General features: G+C 48.2%; 3 protein-coding genes across 3 annotated transcripts; 1 reads left to right on the top strand and 2 right to left on the bottom strand.

Annotated features, from left to right (window-relative positions):
* Positions 1–6,161: 6,161 nt before the first annotated feature.
* Positions 6,162–8,429, bottom strand: LOC123119619 (cytochrome P450 81Q32). Its single transcript, XM_044539478.1, has 2 exons — positions 7,383–8,429; positions 6,162–7,281 (listed from the first exon to the last, which is right to left on the bottom strand). Exons 1-2 carry the CDS (start codon positions 8,304–8,306, stop codon positions 6,664–6,666), a joined length of 1,542 nt encoding a protein of 513 aa, XP_044395413.1. The 5' UTR covers positions 8,307–8,429; the 3' UTR covers positions 6,162–6,663.
* Positions 8,430–11,242: 2,813 nt separating this feature from the next.
* Positions 11,243–13,192, bottom strand: LOC123119618 (cytochrome P450 81Q32). Its single transcript, XM_044539477.1, has 2 exons — positions 12,101–13,192; positions 11,243–12,003 (listed from the first exon to the last, which is right to left on the bottom strand). Exons 1-2 carry the CDS (start codon positions 12,986–12,988, stop codon positions 11,386–11,388), a joined length of 1,506 nt encoding a protein of 501 aa, XP_044395412.1. The 5' UTR covers positions 12,989–13,192; the 3' UTR covers positions 11,243–11,385.
* A 3,859-nt stretch (positions 13,193–17,051) lies between these two features.
* On the top strand, positions 17,052–19,572 carry LOC123119617 (cytochrome P450 81Q32). The gene is made up of 2 exons (XM_044539476.1): positions 17,052–18,081; positions 18,831–19,572. Exons 1-2 carry the CDS (start codon positions 17,065–17,067, stop codon positions 19,461–19,463), a joined length of 1,650 nt encoding a protein of 549 aa, XP_044395411.1. The 5' UTR covers positions 17,052–17,064; the 3' UTR covers positions 19,464–19,572.
* The last annotated feature ends 768 nt before the right edge of the window (positions 19,573–20,340 follow it).

The following is a 20,340-nucleotide window of genomic DNA, read 5'->3' as shown; positions in this document are numbered from 1 at the left end:
ATCAACTCACATTTCCGGGACTGATAAGTCAATTGGAGACAGACCGATGGATTCAAAACATGGAAGATCATATGGAGAATAACACTATAGCCGGAAAGGATATGGCCCAGCATGCTCTTCAGTGCTTTGAAAGAGGTGCTGCTACTTGGTGGAGGATGTACCAAACCATCAATGGATGGCAAGGAGTAACCACTTGGAAAGAATTTAAGTTGACCCTGCAAAAGTCTCGGCTTGTGTCCCAGATGTTGAAGCCTTATGGAAAGGATATGAAGAAACCTTGTGCATGCAAGCTCTATGGAGAAGTAGGACACATCCATAAAGAACACAAGGATGAATGCCCTCATTGTGAAGAAAGTCACCCAGCTGAAGAATGCCCAACTAGGCAGATTACTTGTTTCTTGTGTGAAGGGACTACCCACTACCCTGCTCAGTGTCACATTTACCCCATGGTACAAATAACCATCCAACAGAAGAAAGAAGCAACGAAAGGAGCCCATATGGAAATTTTAGAAGAACCTGTGATGGAGGAAGAGGTGGAGGACACACCCTAAGAAGACCCAATTAAACCATGCACTAAGTCATGCTATTCATGTGGAGAAGAAGGACACATCTCCCAAAATTGTCTGAATGGGGATCTAGGAGTCAGGGCACTATTTCAGCAGTTGCCCAAAAAGGAAGCCGTGGACCCAAGGAGGCTATGTAGTCATAAGGAAACCTCGGGACTTGTCAGAAGTAATATGTTTTCGTTGTAATGAAGCAGGGCACTTTGCCAGAGATTGTCCCAAGGAGAAGGAGACTTGTGATAATTAGTTGTGTCTGTGAGAAATATAGTAGTAGTAGTGGGAACAATTCTTTTATATTGAAGTGTTGAGTTGAGGCATGTAATAGAAATGCAGGAGATTGTAATAATTTGAGAATCAATAAAGTTAGCATTGTTGGTACTGATTTGGATTTTATGAAGAAAGATTTTGACCATTTTCGAGGATATGAGAAATATGGTCTATGGAAGATTGGAGCATTTTAAGGGTGGTAGTACCCTGTGAGGACACTTGAACCCTGGAGAAGATAAGGATATTCCACGGAGTGGACTTTGGACAAAATAAGTACGAGTTTTATCTCGATATTTGGGATACCCTAAGATTATGAAGAGATGAAGTACTATTGGATATAAGGGAGATATAATGTTGGTAATATAGAGCAATTGTAACTCTATGATGAGTCTGAGTAATCACGTCTTAAGTTTTGGTACCCTTAGAAGGAAAGGAGATAGTACAATTGGAGGGATTTAAGAATGCTGGGAAGCCGGATGTTGGTGTAATGATCAGTTGCCCCGATGATGATTTCAAGGTTTGCAAGTGATGAGGTGGGCCCATAACCCACAGGTCCCAGGACCTGCCAAGAAGCAAGCACACTCTTGCTGAAGGAAAAACCCTGGATGAAGTTATGATTTTATCGACAGACGAACTTATAGGAGTTTACGCAAAACCTGAGAGTTGTGAAGGAACGATAGATGTTTGTTTGGCTTGCAGAATCAATGGATCTATCTGAACTTGGTTCGTCGAAAAGAGAAATCCTGCAATGCTTGTGAGGATGACCGAGTGTTAGAATGCGAGATTCGCTAAACCATATACAGGGTAATGATTTGGGTGCGGGATGGATTGATCACCATACCGACTTACTCTTATTATTCGCCTTGTTATATGGGATGGTAAATCTGAGTGACTTACCTATAGTAGAGAGACGACGATCAAAACCTTGTTTAAACCTTAGAATGGTATGACAATTTTTTCCCCTGGTACAAGGCAGTTCTTGCCAATCGTAGGATATACGGTGAGATTCAACCCAGACCCATTTCCTGCAGGTGAAACCATAAATTGTTGACCACCATGAGATATCGATAGTTGTTTAGTATTGGCGCCAGACCTGTCAGCTAAGAAGACCCAATCACAGGAGGACCGTACCCAGATGAAAGGACATAAGAATTAAGGAAAAGGATTATGCCACTACCGGGAGAGCCCAGAGAAGGAATTTTCCCGAGGATCTGAGAAGACCGACATTGTCAAGAATAAGGATGGAGTATTGATGGAACCATAACCATGCTTCTAAGGGTGGTAGCACCCCAGACCCCGTGTGATGATCGATGGATTTTGAGAAGACCCCCAAACCTAACCTATTTCTTTCTAGCCTCTCCGAATCTCGAGGACAAGATTCATTTTAAGGGTGGTAGGTTTGTAACATCCCAAAATTCTAAATTTTGGAATGTTATATTAAATAGATAGCTTTGATTGATTGTTTGATTGCTTGGGTGAAATTGAGTGAAATTCGAAACTTTTTGAAAGTTCAATGAGAGGGAATGAAATGACTTTCCCAAACTTTCACCTTTGCTTTATGATCTCCGTGAATTCAAATTCTTTTCAAATACAAAACCCTAGAGAGAAGATGACACGACTTCTTCCATTTAATTAAACGAAAAGCGTATTTGAAAATATTTGCATTTCATTTGGAACTATTTTCAAATTCAGAAACTTTAAGCAACTCAATGATTTTCATGAGAGAAGATAAAATGACTTCTTCAAAACATATGAAATATGAGTTGGAAGTTTCAAAGAATTCAAATTTAAAGTCCCTTTTGAAATTATTTTCAATTTGGAGTTATTTGGGTTTTATTCAAAATATTTTTCTCCAAAAATAAAATATATAGAAATTAGGGTAAAATGATTCCCTACAATAGAAAATTGGAGAGAAATAAATTTGAAATTTTTAAAATGATTTTTATGAGGTTTTATTGCAACAGTAGCACTCTTTGATTTATTTAAAATTTTGTGTATTTTATTTGACGTTAGGAAAATGTTCACGTTGTAGAAAATAATTTTCTGAAAATTGTGATATATTACATGCCTATATAATATTCTTATTTATTTTGTTTTTATTATTTTAGTTCTCTGAAAAATTGGTTTTTTAAGAAATAAATAAAAAAAAATCTTTCTCCCGCCGAACTGGGCTGGCCCAGCTAGCCAGCCAGGCCAAGCCCAGCCCAACGCCGCGTCCCCGAGCTCCAGCCGGACTCCGCTGCTCGCACGCCATCACCGTCGATCCCGTGCCGCCGCCGGACTCCCGCCACCTTGCCTTGCCCCTTCCCCACGCCTCGGAGCCGCCCCTCACTGCCTATATAAATCCGGGCCCGGCCCCGCTTCTCCTCCTCGCATCGCTACCGCAGCCGCCGCCGCCGTAGCCAACCGCCGCCGCCGTCGTTGTTCTGCACCACCACCTCGCCGCGCCTCCACCCCGCGCGCCGCGCAGCCGCCGCGCTTCGCCGCCTGCACCCTATTCGCGCCGCCGCCGTATAGCGCCGCCCTCGCCACCGCGCCGCCTCGCTCTGCCTCGCCGGAGAGCCGCCGCCGCCGATCTCGCCGCCCGATCCACCAACCGTCGCTGCCGCTGGTTTCCAACAAAAACCACCTGAGCCGGTAGGAACCGCCCGGTCCGACCCGGTTTTCTTTTAAGTTCCTGTTTTTTTGGTTAAACCCGGTTTTTCTTATTAACCTAGCTAATTAGTGAACGCTCACTAGTTTAGCCTCTGTAGTGAACAGTTTTGTTCGTTAGGATTTTGTAGCGAACGTTCGTTCGGTAGAGTTTTTCTTTTTCTTTTTAGGGACCCATCCGTGAATATTTTATTTACAAATTAGCCCCTGGTTTTCAAACGACTACAACTTTTTGCTTGCTTATCCAAATCCAGCGAAACCAACGCCCACTTCTTCGTTATGATCTCCTCTATCCAGATAATCAACTTAAACATATTTTTGGAAGTTTTAAAATTTGAATTCAAACAGATTTGTTTTTGAACTTCTTTTGTTCGTAACTTGAGTTTTATAACTCCGATTTAGTTGATTCTTTTTGCAAATCGAAACTCTCGACCTAAACTTTCTGATAAGGCCAAATTCACATAATTTTGGTACTGTTAGAAATTGTTTTATGTTGCAAGAGTTATTTGCTTGGTTTGAATGTTTTCCGAATTGTCTTCTTCGTTCTTTCCGATCTTTTGAGTGATTGCTTATGTGTGGTTACTATTGCTTGCTTACGATAGATTGACCGGAGTGTGACGAGTAGAACTATCAGGAGTTGTGAGTGCGAATCATCTTCATCAACAGTACAAGGCAAGTTCACACTTTGATCATATCCCTTTCATACCCAGTTTTTATGCATTAGTTTCAACCCTCAAACATTACATGTGTAGGATTGATAACATGTGGATATTGGGAAGTAGTTGATGAGGTAGGAACCTATCGTCCTGCATTTAAACCTTGGGAGTTACTTCTACGTTATGCTTATACTGCTCTGCTATGCTAGTAGACGTGGATTGGGTTTCTGACCCTAGCCATTTGTACTGCTAAGACGGGGTCTCTGACCTCCGATCCATACCAATTTGTACCCCAAAACTATTGAGATTTGCTCCTCAATGAGAGTAATTGAGTAGATCGATCGAATTCTGCTGAATTAGCGCTTACATGCACAGAGAAATGCAGAGTATAAGACTGGTATATCCAACAACAAAATTATTGCTGTTCTATTAAACAGTTTTTGGCTTATTGTCTAAAACCCATTCATTGATTTTTTTTTCGAGAGTACGCCTTGGTGTACCATAGCTTTATAGAAGGCAGAATTTGAGTTACAAGAAACTACACTCGCTGCGAACAACGAGCATAGCACAACACCACACCCGAACACAACACCGCAAAGCAAGCTACAACACAAAGGGCTTATCCTAATTGAAACTCAACACCGCGTCTCAACCGACGTCGGACATCTCCGAAGAACACAAACTTCCGCAAAGCTTCACTTGTCGACGCACCATCCACTCTTATCGCCTAAGAGGAAGTGGCAAGTGGGTGGTAGGACTCGATCCGATCTGAGAAAGACGCCGTCTTGGACACACCGGCAACAGACGTACATAGCGCCGCAGAGGATCAAGGAGGACAGCGGCGAACACCGGAGGAGAGCGACGAGGAGCCGGCCATGTCTCCAAACACAATGCTCCCAGCAGAGGAACGACGTCGAAGACGCCGCCATTGTGCCGATCCAACCGAATCGAGGCTTTCGCCCGGAGACAACCACAACTCCAGGCAAGTGAGGGAGGTGACAAGCACGCCACGACGACGCCTCCAAGGAGGGGAATGGCATCCGCGGGTGCCATCGCCGCCGGCCCGACGGAAGCCGTGCAAGATTTTCATCCACGCGTCGCACCTCACCACACCATCTAGAATTGGGCAACACCATCCCAGAAGCTTCACACCGCCGCCACCGCAGCACTTAGCCAACGTAGCCGCCAAGCCGAGGGCCATCGACTGGACGCACAACAAGAAGAACACCAGCCACGCCATCAACGCCCCGCCTGGACAGGAACCGCAGCCTCACTGCACCTCCGGCAAGTCCAGGCCACCCGCAACAGCCATCACGCACTCCAAGGGACAGCCTTGCGACGACTGGACCCGCATCTCGACAAAGCCAGGCTGCACCATCGGAGGAGCATCCCTGCTCATCACGCCGAACAGAAAGTGGTCGGCCGCTCGCTGCTCGCCAAGACTCCATCTTGCCGAGCCTCACAGCGCCGACTCCACCCAACTGGCCACGGACTCGCGCTTCTGCCACCGAACGGCGCCGCAACCGGCCAGCCACACCCTTGCCTCGCTGCCGACTCCTACCAGGCCCGCCGCACCGCCATGTCTCCTGCTGAGCTCCGGCCGCCACCCCCATCTCCGGCCAGCGCAGATCTGACCGGGCCGAACCCGCCATGAAGCGAACGCCGCGCTGCCACCAGCACGCGCACTCCACCGCGACAAGCCTGCACCGGCCAGCAGTAGCGCCGCCACACACCATCGCCTGCCAGTGTGTCCCGCCCGACGCTCCGGCCACCGAGGTCCGCCCACCCACCAGGGGACGACACGGGGCCAGGGCACTAGTCTATCGTTTAGCCGTTTTACACTCGTCAGCAGCGGCGGAGCTTCACCCCCCCCCGCGGCGCGGAGGGACAGAGGTGTGACACGAGGCGTGGGATCATACTACTGATATAAAGCGTTTCCCTAATACTAGCTGAGGATCGCCGGTGGATCTTTGTCATCGCCGCTTGTGCTGCCCAGGTCTGGAAGGTCAGGAATGCAAGAGTCTTTGATGGAATATCTGTCTCTCATGTCGGCTCCTGCCATAGCATTTGTGCAATGCTGAACCTTTGGAGCTGTCGGGCGAAGGATCACAACGTCAAGCTCTTCCTTAGGGCTAAAATGGAGCACTTACAAATCAGTGCATAGTCTCACACGAGATGTGGATTTCCTTGTGTTTTTTACTCTGTTACTCTTTTGCGTTCTGTTGTTTTGGGCTACCCCCTTTGTAACTGAACTATTCTCAGACTTCGGTCTGGTTTGGAATACGTAAGGTCTACCTTTTTATCAAAAAAAAAGTTCATGCATAACTTCATAACTTATCTTCTTCGCCCCCTAAACTCAGATTAGCTCCCTTATCAATCTTCGTCAAGCTCCGCCGCTGATGTTCAGCATCATCGATGGAATCTTGCTGCAAGTATTCACCTCGAGATTCATTGGAAGTTGGCACGATTGCTAAACAAGTTTAATCCAGCTTCTTCTATTTCTTCAGAAACCTGTCTTAAGTCGATCAAATGGAAGCAGAGAGCATACTCTTGACAAACTCTCGAGGCCGGCAGACAGCCGCCAACGGTGTCGCCATTGGCATTGTCAGTCCACCACCTTCAGCCATGTCAATGGTATCACCTTCACCAACATCCCACTCAAAGCACTGCAGGAGTGCTGCGAGTGTCAAGCTTACAACGCGCATCGCCAGCCCCTCACCGGGGCATCGCCTCCTGCCAAGCCCGAACGGCAGCATGGGCATGGTGACCGCGTCTCTGCCCAAGAACCTCTCTGGCCTGAACTCCTCCGGTGCATCCCAGACATTGGCGTCCCGGTGGATCGCCCATGCGTTCACAAGGATCATCGTGCCACGCTCCACATGGAAGCCACCCACGGTGCAGTCCTCCATGGCCTCGTGTGCTGGGATGACCGGGCCAACAGGGCAGAGTCGAAGGGTCTCCTTGACAACGCATTGCAGGTAAGGTAGGTTGGTGATGTCTGACTCCTCAACCAGTCGGCTCATGCCGACATTGGCGTCTATCTCGGCCCTCACCTTTGCCATCACGCCAGGGTGCTTCAGCAGCAGCGCCATCGCCCACTCGGTGGTCAGCGCTGATGTATCGGTGCCGGCGGTGAGCATTACCTGAATGAGCAACCATCTTGTCACAGATCACCAACAAAATGGCACACATGGTGGTGGTGGTGTCACGCATGCAGTCTGCAAAATATGCTACTCCTACTCACCAAGACGATGCCTTTGACGACGGTGTCAGTGTAATAACCAGGATCGGTTTCTTGGTGCTCCAAGAGCACGTCGATTACGCCCTTCTTCTCCACGTCTCCGCCACCGGCGCTGCGCATTTCCCGGCGGTTATTGATGAGGCCAGCAACGAACGCGTCACGCCTTGTCTGCAGGCTTGCAAGCGCCGCCTCGACACCGCGAAGACGGTCGACCCACCGCAGCGCCGGGAAGAAGTCCCCGATGCTCGGTGTGTCGCTCACCACGAATGTCTCCTCCACAATCTCCTGGAATCTGCGCAAGTCGCCGGCGTGCCGGCGCGTGGTGAGCGCGTGCAGCATCACGTTGAGCACCAGCTCGAAGAGACTGTTCCGGAGGGTAATAACCCCACCACTGGCGCTTGCGCTGGTGTCGTGGAGCAGGTTCTGGCCGAGGGACGCGACCTCGGCGCGGCGGTCGGCGGCGAGCGCGGCGAGGCGGGAGGTTGAGAAGAGCTCGACGGCGAGGAACCGGCGCAGGCCGCGCCAGTGGGCGCCGTCGGAGGCCCACGAGATGGTGGTGCGCCCGTACCCCAGGTGCTCCGCGACGAGCAGCTGCGGTCTCCCTGCCAGCGCGGCGTCGTGCGCCGTGAAGCACTCCTCGGCCGCGGCGTGTGTTGACACGACCAGCGCCCGGCGCGCGCCCAGCCGGAGCGACAGGAGCGGCGCCGACCCGGCGAGCGCGGCCAGCGAGCGGTGCAGCGGCTTTTTGAGCAGGTGGAGGTGGCCGAGCAGCGGGAGCGACGGAGGGCTCGGCGCTCTGCTGCTCCCGTGCCCCCACCGTCGCCTCAGCCGAACAAAGACGGCGACAACACCGGCGATGAGGAGTAGCAGGAGAAGGCCGCCGCTGGCCCTTTCCTCCATGTTTGAGTCCATGGGTGGCGTCGGCATTGCCACGGCCTGAAATCTCCGACCCTTGCAAACACGTGGTTCTTGCTACGACACGTAGCAGGTGGATGGATCTCCCGGAGCCCTTGCGGACGAATCCGAAGGCAAAACTCACCGCCACCCCAATGTACCCTCCATCACCGTTCATGTAACGTTACCTTGTTGAAAGCGTCGTTGTTAGGTAACCTTCTCGTTGTCAGGTGTTGTCAACATCGGTGGTAGGAGTTATATTTTGCAGTGTGTCTCCGGCAACATCTCTAGAGGCACATGGTAAAGAGTAAGCATCTAACAGAAGTTTTACAACGTGGAAAGATGGCCCAACCAAATGTTAATGATTCTTTTATCTCGGCTAACTTGCTGGAACTGAAGCCACTTGATCGTTATAGAAGTCTATCATTTGGCTAACAAGATCCCTGCGTGCATTGTCTTCGTTACTCAAATAGAAAGCAATTCCTATACCAGCATTGGTGTTAAAAAAAACCATGGCAGTGAAGTTCGTGCTAAATGACCGAAGGAAGGTATCAACTTGCGAGTCCGAACAAACAGTTGCCATTCGTCTCACCAAATCAGGTTCTTTTGTGAGGCCCTGAATCAGGGTAAATCCGGTCTCCCGTTTCCCCTTCGATCTATACCCTTTCGAGGGAACTACCAGATTCTACTCTGACAAAAGCTCTTCATCTTGGCGTGCAAACAAAGGACTCCTTACCCATCGGGGCTCTAAGTCGAGGCTAGGCTAGGAAAACCTAGACCTCGGCCCCCTTTATAAGGCGGGGCTAGGGGGTATTTCAAGATCCACTGACACATTTTTATTATCTCGGTATCAATCATCACCTCATACTGGTAACCCCCTCACACGAGGCGTTTCCCACCATTAATCAATGAAAGAACGATTAGAGTATTACCTCGACCATGAGGGCCCGAACTTGAGTAAATTCCTCGTGTGCGATCCCTTCTGGAACATCCGGTCGCAGTTAGATTTCATTAGAAAAAAACATCACAAAAACATTAATCTCGGTGAAACCTATCCTCCCGGGTTGTGCCCTCGGGCGAATCCGAAGGCCAACCCCACCGCCACTCCAATGTACCCTCCATCACCGTTCATGTATCGTTACCTTGCTGAAAGCGTCGCTGTTCTCATTGTCAACACCAGTGGTAGGAGTTGATGTTTTGTAGAACGTCTCCGGCAGCAGCTCTAGAGCCACAGGGCAAAGAGTAAGCATCTAACAGAAGTTTTACAACTTGCAAGGATGGCCCAACCAATGTCAATGATTCTTTTATCTGGGATAACTTGCTAGGAATTCACTAGAGCTCCTGAAGCCACTTGATCCTTATTGAGGTCTATCATTCGAAAATGCTCAATGGAGCTCAGCCTCCATGTAGGCTGAATTTGAAATGATAAAATTCAAATTTGCAAATTTCAGAAAAATAAATGCACATATACTTAGAGACATAATGCACAAGTGTGTAAATTTTTAGAACTAAATACGTTAAAATGAGTGCTACACAAGAAAAAATCTGAGGCTTTTTAGTAGATGCACTATTCACCCTCAAAGTCCATGAGGTTTTTTTTTCACATGTCACATTTCAAGGTATTTCATACTGAAATTTTACACACATACAATCACATCCTTTTTTGCTTGTAGATTTTTTTTGGATTTTTTTGAAACTGTGAAATTTCGGCCTCCATGGAGGCGGAGCTCCAAAACGCCCATCCCTGGGTGCATTGCCATCGTTATCCAAATAGAAAGCATTATGCGAACCAACCCGTGGTTGGATGATTAGAGGGGCAGTGGTATCCCCAGCCCACCAGGGTTCAAGTCCTGGTGCTCGCATTATTTCTGGATTTATTTCAGGATTTCCGGCGATGCGCTTTTAGTGGAAGGAGACGTTCCTGTCGATGACGAGACGCCTACGGTGACTTCGTAAATTTCAAGATGATATACCGGCTCAGTATCTCGGAGGTGCTCATAGGAATAGGGTGTGTGTGTGCGTTCATAGGGGTGAGTATATGCGCATATGTATGAGCGCTTGCGTCTGTACTGTGTTAAAGAAATAGAAAGCATTCCTATATCGGCAATCAAGTTCGTGTTGTTCAAACAGTTGCTGTTCGCCTCGCCTTGTCCCTTGTGGAATTTTCTTTTTCATATTGGTTGTGTACATTAGGTATACTTGATGTGTTTGCATCCAGAAATCACTAGTCAATAAAGAGCGTTAATCGCTGAATCAAAGCACTCATGTTAACCATCGGAGCTTTTCTCAATCTCTGATTCAAAAGATTTTTCAGTTTAGCTACGTATCAGTCAACAGATTTTCGACTTCGGGGTTAGTCGATTCTTAAATGGAGGAAGGAGATGGAAGAAGGGAGGACCTCGCCGGAGAGAAGGAAGGAGCTCGCCGTCATCACCCTAGTATCCATTTTAGGGTTTAGGGGTGGGGGGCGGTGGCGCACTTCGCCGGAAAAAAAAAATCAATCACGGGAGGGGCTAGAGGGATGGCCGGGGGCGGCGGCTAGACTGACAGTAGGGGGCGGTTTCGGGGAGGGCAGAGCGGCGAGGCGGTCGTGGGAGCGCCGCCGGCCGCCGGTGGCGTGGCCGATGGTTCAGTCGGCGGCACGTTTGACAGTGTGGGAGGAGAGGAAGAAGGTTCAGACGCCACACAATCATCATCCTACGTTTCACTGAAAAAGTCAGTCGACTAGTGTGTTGCCTCTCCAAAGATTTTTCTGCTGCTAGAAACTCAAGTTCTGTATGACCGTGACCATTTCTTAACTTGCATGATGTTGTAGGGCTACCGCTTTTGTAAAATTTGATTGTTAATTTTGCTAGCGCTTTCATGGGCAATGCTTCATTCGTTCCTTTTTTATACACGGAAATGCAAAGTATAAACTTACTGCATTACTTGTCATATCGAACTGGTTTTAGCCTTTTGCGCGTCACTGATTCACTGAAAAATAAATGGGTTGTAATGTTCAATATCATCCAATGGACTTGTAATGTTCGGATATCATCTAAAGGAATCACTGGCAACAGTGCACCATTGCTAAACAATTTTAGCTTCTTCTATTTCTTCAGACCGCAATCCATCAAGTGGAAGCAGAGAGCACGCTCTTGACAAACTCCCGGGGCCGGCAGGCAGTCGCCAACGGCGTCGCCATTGGCATTGTCAGCCCGCCACCTTCGGCCATGTCGATGGTGTCGCCTTCACCAACATCCCATTCAAAGCACTGCACGAGTGCTGCCACAGTCAAGCTGACAAGGCGCATCGCCAGCGCCTCCCCGGGGCATCGCCTCCGGCCAAGCCCGAACGGCAGCATGGGCGTGGTGACCGTGTCTCTGTCCAAGAACCGCTCCGGCCTGAACTCCTCTGGCGCATCCCAGATTTTGACGTCCCGGTGGATCGCCCATGCGTTCACGAGGATCATCGTGCCGCGCTGGATATGAAAGCCACCCACCTTGCAGTCCTCCATGGCCTCGTGCGCAGGAATGATTGGGCCGACGGGGCACAGCCGAAGAGTCTCCTTGACAACGCACTGCAGGTAAGGTAGGTTGGTGATGTCCGACTCCTCAACCAGTCGGCCGATGCCGACTTTGGCGTCTATCTCAGCCCTCGCCTTCCGCATCACCTCTGGGTGCTTCACAAGCAGCGCCAGCGCCCACTCCGTGGTCAGCGCCGATGTGTCGGTGCCGGCGGTGAGCAGTACCTGAATGTCAGCATAGGCATAGCAACCATGTTGTCACAGTCTCACTCTCACAGATCGCGAAAATGGCACACATCGTGGTGCTAATGCTAGTACTCACCAAGACGATGCCTTTGACGACGGTGTCAGTGTAATACACAGGATCGGCTGCTTGGTGCTCCATGAGTACGTCGATTACGCCCTTCTTCTCCACGTCTCGGCCACCGGCATTGCTCGTTCGCCGATGGTCATCGATGAGGGCACCGACGAACGCGTCACGCCTTGTCTGCAGGCTTACAAGCGCCGCCTCGACGCCACGGAGACGGTCGACCCAGCGAAGCGCCGGGAAGAAGTCCCCGATGCTGGGCGTGCCGCTCACCGCAAACGTCTCCTCGACAATCTCTTGGATCTTACGCACGTCGCCGGCAAGCCGGCGCGCGGTGAGCGCGCGCAGCATCACGTTAAGCACCAGCTCGAAGAGCCTGGGCCGGAGGGTAACAATCCCAGCCCCAGCGCTGGCGTCGTGGAGCAGGTTCTGGACGAGTGACGCGACCTCGGCGCGGCGGTCACCGGCGAGCGCGGCGAGGCGGGAGGTCGAGAAGAGCTCGACGGCGAGGAACCGGCGCAGGCCGCGCCAGTGGCCCCCGTGGGAGGCCCAGACGACGGTGGTGCGCCCGTACCCTAGGTGCTCCGCGGCGAGCATCCGCGGCCGGCCCGCCAGCGCGGCGTCGTGCGCCGTGAAGCACTCCTCGGCTGCCGCGTATGTGGACACGACCAGCGCCCGGCGCGCGCCCAGCCGCAGCGACAGGAGCGGCGCCGCCCCGGCGAGCGCGGCCAGCGAGCGGTGCAGCGGCTTCTTGAGCAGGTGCAGGTGGCCGAGCAGCGGGAGCGACGGCGGGCTCGGCGCGCTGCTGCTCCCGTCCCCTCGCCGTCGCCTCATCCGAAAAAAGACGGCGACGACACCGGCGACGAGGAGGAGTAGGAGCAGGAAGACGCCGCCGCTGGCCATTCCCTCCGTGGTGGCGTCCCTACTACGGCACGTAGTAGTGCTAGGCAGTCGGAGACACAGCGAGTGTTATGGTAGACTTGTAGTAGTAGCCCTGAAGTGGTCAAGTGGAGGATCACGGCACGTAGTTCATGGATTGGGAAGGATCCCATGCCTGCGGGAAGGGAATCCTCTGCACATGCGTGGACAAACCAGCTGCTGTTTTACTTTCATGGCTCGGTAATGCGCCAGGATTACTAGTCTGGTTGGCTGTAGAATCACTTTTCTTCTCTTTGGAGATGCCGCAGAGCAAAACGTCTTGGACTCATCTTCTTTTGAGGGGTACGTGTTGGACTCATCTGATTGGATTGACCGCTAGAGTTAACCTGCGTCGGGCTAACTAGCTAGGCGGAGCAGATTGTCGTCGCAGCGTATATATCTGATGGCAACGATGCTAGTCTGTGAAGGGTGAGACTATCCAATCGCCCGATCCTGATCGTACGAGTGTTTCTATCAAAGTACCGGCCACAAACTTTATAAGAGCAACGACTCCCAGTCAACCAGTTCGAAAGCATGATCACATGTGGTAGAGACCGCCTTAGGGTTTAGTTAAGATCAATGTGGACGCCGCATTTCATCATGACACGCAATCAGGTGCTTACACGAGCTGTCGCGTGTGATGATAAGGGAAATTTTCTGACTGCAGCTAATTGGTTTTTACCACATGTTAACAATGTCGATTGTGCAGAACTGACGCTATTCGTAACGGGCTCTATCTACCAACAAATGTTGGAGGTAAGAGTGATTGTTGAATCAGATAATACATTTACGGTACAAACCTTGAACCAGCATGAGGACTACTTCGGCCCTGAAATTGTGATGGTAAGGGAATGCCATAACCTTGCTAATGAGTCTGAGAAAGTTTCGTATGATCATTGCTTCCGTGAAGCAGATGAGATAGCAGATTATTTAGCAAAGCTTTGCTTTAGTTCTAGAGCTTCTTCACTTTGGGATTTCAACGCTCCTGACTCTATTTCTCATATGCTTGCAAATGACCTATCTATTATTTGGGAAATAAAGTTGTATTATTGTCAAATGAGAAAAAAACTAGCTAGGGGCCATCTCAAAGAGCAAAAAACTAGCTAGGGGCCAATCCTATATGACGCCCACGTGCGCCATATAGGCGTGGCTTTGCTGACACGAACACCAGCATGGGCCGGTCCATACGATGGTCGCGCGTTGTATTCTGGCTACGTTTGTTCGTTTCGCTTTTTTGTGTATGTGTTTTTAGTTAGTTTTCTGTCTTGGTTTTTTTCTTTGCTTTTCCTATTTTCCTTTTATTTTTACATATTTGGATTTCCATTTTATTATTTTAGGTTTTATTTATTTTATAGTTACACCCTAAGTGAACATTTTTACTCAAATGCACGCTGACTTTTTTTTAATATATGTTGAACATTTTTAAAAATACTCACTGAATTTTTTTTGATATACAATGAACATTTTTTATATACATTTAATATTCTTCATATATGATGATCTTTTTAATTATATGAAGCACATTTTTGTTTGTACTCGTTTGTACACACAGAATATTTTTAATATGTGGTGCTACTTTTTTTACAATGATTTCTTTATATATGAAAAATACTGAACAACTTTCTATTTTTTTATTAGTAGGTATATAAATATCTAGCTACTAAAAACAACAACCTTTTTTTGTAAAAAACGGACGAAAACTTATAAAAAAACTAATCATGGGGCAGATTGGAAAACCCAATTGTCTTGGCTTCAGCGAAACCACCTGTACCCGACGCGCTCGTGGGTTGCGACAAGGAGCTCTCCTAACTAGGTTAGGTTGTTGATTCCTATTCAGGGTTTATAGCGCCACTTCTAGTTATATCTGTGGAGGGCACACACCCCTTCGATCGTATTGCGCCAACCCATACGGCACGCCGTTGCGGGGAGCTCTCCCAGTTATGGGAAGCTTCCCATCCCACCCCTCAAAAAAAGTTATGGGAAGCTTTCCAACCAGGTTTTTGGGAAGCTTCTAGCGTGGTTTCTTTCTTCTTATTTCTGAGTTTTCTGGACCTAGTTTTGCTCAGTTTTTTTATTTCATCAATTTTATTAAATTCTTGAAACTTTTACGAATTTTGTTAAAATTTTAAATTCGTAATTTTTTATTATAATTTGTCAGCCCTTTGAAAATTTATGAACATTTTTAAAATGTGTGAAATTTCTTTAAATTCATGAGCCTTTACGAAACCCGTGAACTATTTTTTAATCCACGATTTTTTCAAAATCTGCAAACTGTTCTCAAATTCACAAACTTTGTTTTAAACTCTAAGATTCAAATCCGCATTTCTTTTCAAAATACATGATTTTTTCAATATTTGAAAACTGTCTTAAAATTTATGAATTTTTTCCAAGTCCATGATTTTGATTAAATTTTGTGTTTTTAACGAATTTTTCTAGGTTTGTTTTTCTCAAAAGTTAATGGTTGACTGGTCAACCATCGAGCGAGTGACCGAAGGAGACCTATGACCGAGCAACCTGTTTCTGTTACCTTGTTGGGCCAGGCCCAGGCGAGAGAGTGCGTTACGCCAGGTGGAGAATCGGTGTTAACGGCGCCGTATATGAGCTCTCGGCTAGGTTGGTGCAAGAAGGATTACCGGCACAACAATGTTTTGGGAAAGATGATATGTATAAAGCCTAGTAACAGACCCCCCACGGTTGTTTTTAGTAAGATGCCACTTGTGGCCAATCCTATTTGCCGCCCGTAGGTGGCAACTAGTCGAGGCGTTCCCCCCTTGCCCAACTAGTCGAGGTTGTTATTTTGGCTTATAGTATCAGGAAGTGTATGAATGAATTCAGGTACATATGAACCTACTTTAGAAAACACATTTTGAAATGCCAAAAAATTCTGGAAAAAGGTGCACGAGTACATCTCCATATTCTATGTGCGTGCAAAAAGTTTCATGTAAAAACAACTCTTTTTGTGGCTTGTGCAACAAAGAACAAACATTGTGTTGCGGAACGCTATTTAGAAGCAAAATAAAAATACTTTTTCACAAAAACTTTGTGCTGCGGACATATTTTTGCAAACATGTATGCACGAAATTTTGTTTTGAATTTTTTGACATTACAAATCGCGTTTGGAATACATTTTTAAAAAGCGGGTTCGTATGTACCCGGGTTCAGGACGTGCTGACTCTTATAGCACCACTTCTAAATATATCGATGCAAGGTGCACACCTCTTCGATCGTATTTGGCGAACCTGTAAGGCACGACTTCGCGGGAAGCACTCCTAATTATGGGAATCTTGCCAACCCAGTTTTGGGAAAATTTTAGTGTGGTTTGTTCTTCTTTTGACTTTTCTGGACCGGGTTTTGTTCAATTTTTTTTTTCATTTTTCTTCTTTTGTTTTATTTTCTTAAATCAATATGTTTCCAAATACGTGAAACTTTTTAAAATTTTGTGAACTTTTTTCCAAATTCATGTTTTCAATATTTTTCTAATTCGTAGTTTGTATTTTTTTCTAATTTGTGAACTCTTTGAAAAAATTATGAACATTTAAAAAATGTGCGAAATTTCTACAAATTAGTGAACCTTTTTTCCAAACCGGCAAACTTTTTCAAATCCGTGAGCTTTTTGAATACATGAAATTTTTTCAAAATCCACAAACTTTTCTTAAATTCACAAACTTTGTTTTTAAGATGTATGAACTTTTTTCAAATCCGCATTTCTTTTCAAAATCCATACGTTTTTTTTTCAAACTTTCTATATTCGTGAGCTCTTTTGAAATTTATGAACTTTTGGCTCAAATGCTCACTTTCACTTTCATGAAGAGATAAGGCGGAAAAGGTAGAAAGCGATGTGTGAGCCTCAGAAGGCGCGTGCGTCGTGGGAGGCGACCGGCGCAAGGCTTGGCCGGTCGGGAGTATAGAATCGTTTACCTTAAGTTTTAGACAATTTTAAGAAGTGTAACTATCCACCCGCAAAGAAAAATAAATAACTGTAACTATCCAATTTCTTTGGATAGGCTGAAGTTGTGGAGTGGAGTAGTCCCAACACACTCCAATAAAAATAAGAGTTTCCCATGAAAACGAAGCATCAATCATGGGTGGTCCATGGTTACATAAGCCTTCAGGAAAACCAAGACATTGTTGAGCTCCTCCATGCTAAGCACAAAGGTACTTTACCAATGGAGATTTCGCTCACGCATGCCTTCCTTGTAGCTTCTCTTCTCCTCCTCTTGTATTTCCTTTCCTCTCCTCGCAAGGACCTTAATGGACATGGCCATCTCAAGAGTATCCCAAGCCCGCCCGCCCTCCCCGTCATCGGCCACCTCCACCTCCTCAAGAAGCCGCTGCACCGCTCCCTCTCCGCGCTCGCTGCCCGCTACGGCGGTGGCCGCGACGGCGTCGGTCTCCTGAGCCTTCGGTTCGGCGCCCGGCCGGTCCTCCTCGTCTCCTCCGCGGCCATCGCCGAGGAGTGCTTCACCGTCCACGACGTCGCGCTGGCGGATCGCCCCGGGCTCGCGTCACGGCGGCTCCTCACGGACGAGTGCCCCAGCATCGCCTTGTCTAACTACGGCCCTCTCTGGCGCAACCTCCGCCTCATCGTCACCGTGCACGCGCTCTCCGCGCACCGCCTCTCACTGACGTCTGCCGTGCGTGCGACCGAGGTACGCGCCATGGTAAAGCGGCTCTACGGGCGCGCCGGCGCCACGCCGGTTAGCGTGAGGGAGACGGCTTACGAGTTCGTGGTCAACGTGATCATGGCCATGGTCTCCGGGAGGCGCATGGCGGAGGAGGACGTGCGCTGGTTCATGGCGTTGACGGAGGCTGGCTTAGCGGCGGCCGGATCGGCCAACCGCCAGGACTTCCTGCCGGTGCTGCGGTTGCTGGATTTCGGGAGGACGAGGAGAAGTCTTGCCGGCATCGCCAAGGAGCGCCGTGACTTCGGCCAGCGGCTCATCGACGAGTACAGGCGCCTCAACCCCCGTGGCGATGAGACGTCGTCGGCGCCCAGGACGTTGCTCGGCGACGTGCTCCGGCAGCAGGAGCGGTCGCCGGAGTCGTACCCCGACGTGGTCATCCGCACCCTCTGCATGGTGAGTTGCTACGCCAAAGTCGCATGCGTCAGGTAGTTGTTACACTGACTAGATGATTTTTGTCTTTCGAACACGACACGGCCGGCTGTGTGGTGTACGTGAGCGTACCTGCTACCAGCCGCTGACTCGGGTTCGGACGGTGCGAAGTGTTTACCTGATGCATGCATCTCACGGCTGGTGGGCTGGAGGGGACCTACTAACTACTCCCTCGTAAACTAATATAAAAATGTTTAGATTACTAATATAAAAATGTTTAGATTACTAAAATAATAATCAAAACATTTTTATATTAGTTTACAGAGGAATTAATGTGCATTAGCAAATTATTAGTAACTGGTGACAGTGATCCAGTATGTTTGTTTAAGCACGGTGAAACCAATCACTACAAGTTTTAAAAAGTGGGTGTGGGTGCAGTGCTAGTTGACAGAGTGTGCCACTTGTAATAATTTGTTAATGAGAACAAGTAATTAATCTGACGTGTACGGTGTATAACATTCCATTTGCTTGGCTAACGTCGAACGACAATAAGTTAGTGTATGCTGTAGCGAGCAAGAAACTAATGTCGATAGCTATGATCCACTCATCTAGAAACTTCTCTAATTACCTAGTATAGCACAACCATTGTTAACATATAAATTGCTAATTGATCTAGTTGAGTTGACATATGCAACTAATTGCTTGGTTAGATATTTTTTCTGGTTTTGTAAAATTTGTGAAATTACTAATCTTATTTCAACTTTGGTGCACAGAGCATGCTACAAGCAGGAGCGGACACATCATCTAGCGCGATCGAGTGGGCGATGGCACTTCTGCTCAATAACCCAGACGTGTTGGCCAAGGCGAAGGCTGAGATCGACGCCGTCGTGGGCACGTCTCGCCTGATCCAGGAGTGTGACCTGGAAGTGCTTCCTTACCTCCGATGCATCATCACCGAGACCCTCCGGCTATACCCTCTCGCACCCAACCTCGTACCACATGAGGCGTCGCGCGACTGCACCATCACTAGTGGGCAATACATCATTGCACGTGGAACCATGGTCTTAGTCGACGTGTACTCCATACAACGGGACCCTGCGTCGTGGGATGATCCAGACATGTTCATGCCAGAGAGATTCGTGGGTGGCAATGTTTGTGGACAAGGTGGAAAGCGAATGATGATGCCGTTTGGGATGGGCCGGCGAAAGTGCCCCGGCGAGGGACTCGCTTGGAGGACGGTGGGAGTAGCATTGGCGGGGATGTTGCAATGCTTCGAGTGGGGACGGGTGGGAGAGAAGGTGGTGGACATGAGCGAGGGTTCTGGGCTCACCATGCACATGTATGTGCCGCTAGTTGCAGTGTGTCGACCTCGTCAAGATATGGATGTCATGCTCAAGAGCCTTTAGAAGTGTGCTCCTTAAGTGTTGTGAGTTGATACGCTTGCAAGGGTAGCGAAGCAACATCCCTCACTACTTTGTACTCTCTCCATTTGACAAATAAGTGACCTTTTGAACATTGACACATTCTTCAAGATGTAACTTTACCACTAATTTCTACTACCAGTCCCTGGCATAGTGCGAGTCCTGGGGCGCCGCCTCCTCATAGAATCGATCCAAAGCCATAAAGTTTTGTGATCCGAGTTACAGTTAATTAGTTATAGCATGTGCAAGTTTTTTAGTTTTTTTTTCTAAAATTAAATATACATAAACCAGTCGATTCTATATAGTAGCCCAACTAAACGCACCCAGGCGAAGCATTGCTAAAATTAACATTACAACATATAACCATCTCATACATAAACTCATTATTAGGAAGAAGGCTATACCACATCATATGCAACCCTGCAAAACCAAGTTAGATGTGCTCTGATCAGTTTGGCAAATTTTAATTACGTGGCCTCTAGGGTTTCGGCTAACATTAGCTACCTACGCACAACATTAAGGCGATAATTCTTGTTGCTAGATTAACTTTCGGGTGTGTGTTAAAGAATAGTTATTTAAAAATCTCGTCCCCCACACTAAACTTCGTCAAATACGCGTGACACCCTAGAAGATCGTTCATCTTCATTGCCCTCTTGCGTATGCGACGGTACACTATTCTTGACTATGATGAAGCCCAAGGAACTGTTAGCAGATCGTCGACAGCCACAACCGATCGATTGTCGGAACCTTGTAAAAACGACATCATGCCGTTAATGAACTGAACCGGAGCAACACTCGAGAGAAGCATAACAAGAACATCAAACCCTCACATCTACATGTTTTCTAGTTCGAAACCTACCTC

Source organism: Triticum aestivum, chromosome 5D (assembly GCF_018294505.1).
Source record: "Triticum aestivum cultivar Chinese Spring chromosome 5D, IWGSC CS RefSeq v2.1, whole genome shotgun sequence".
NCBI classification, from domain to species: Eukaryota; Viridiplantae; Streptophyta; class Magnoliopsida; order Poales; family Poaceae; genus Triticum; species Triticum aestivum.
This window is presented reverse-complemented; position numbering and strand designations above follow the sequence as displayed.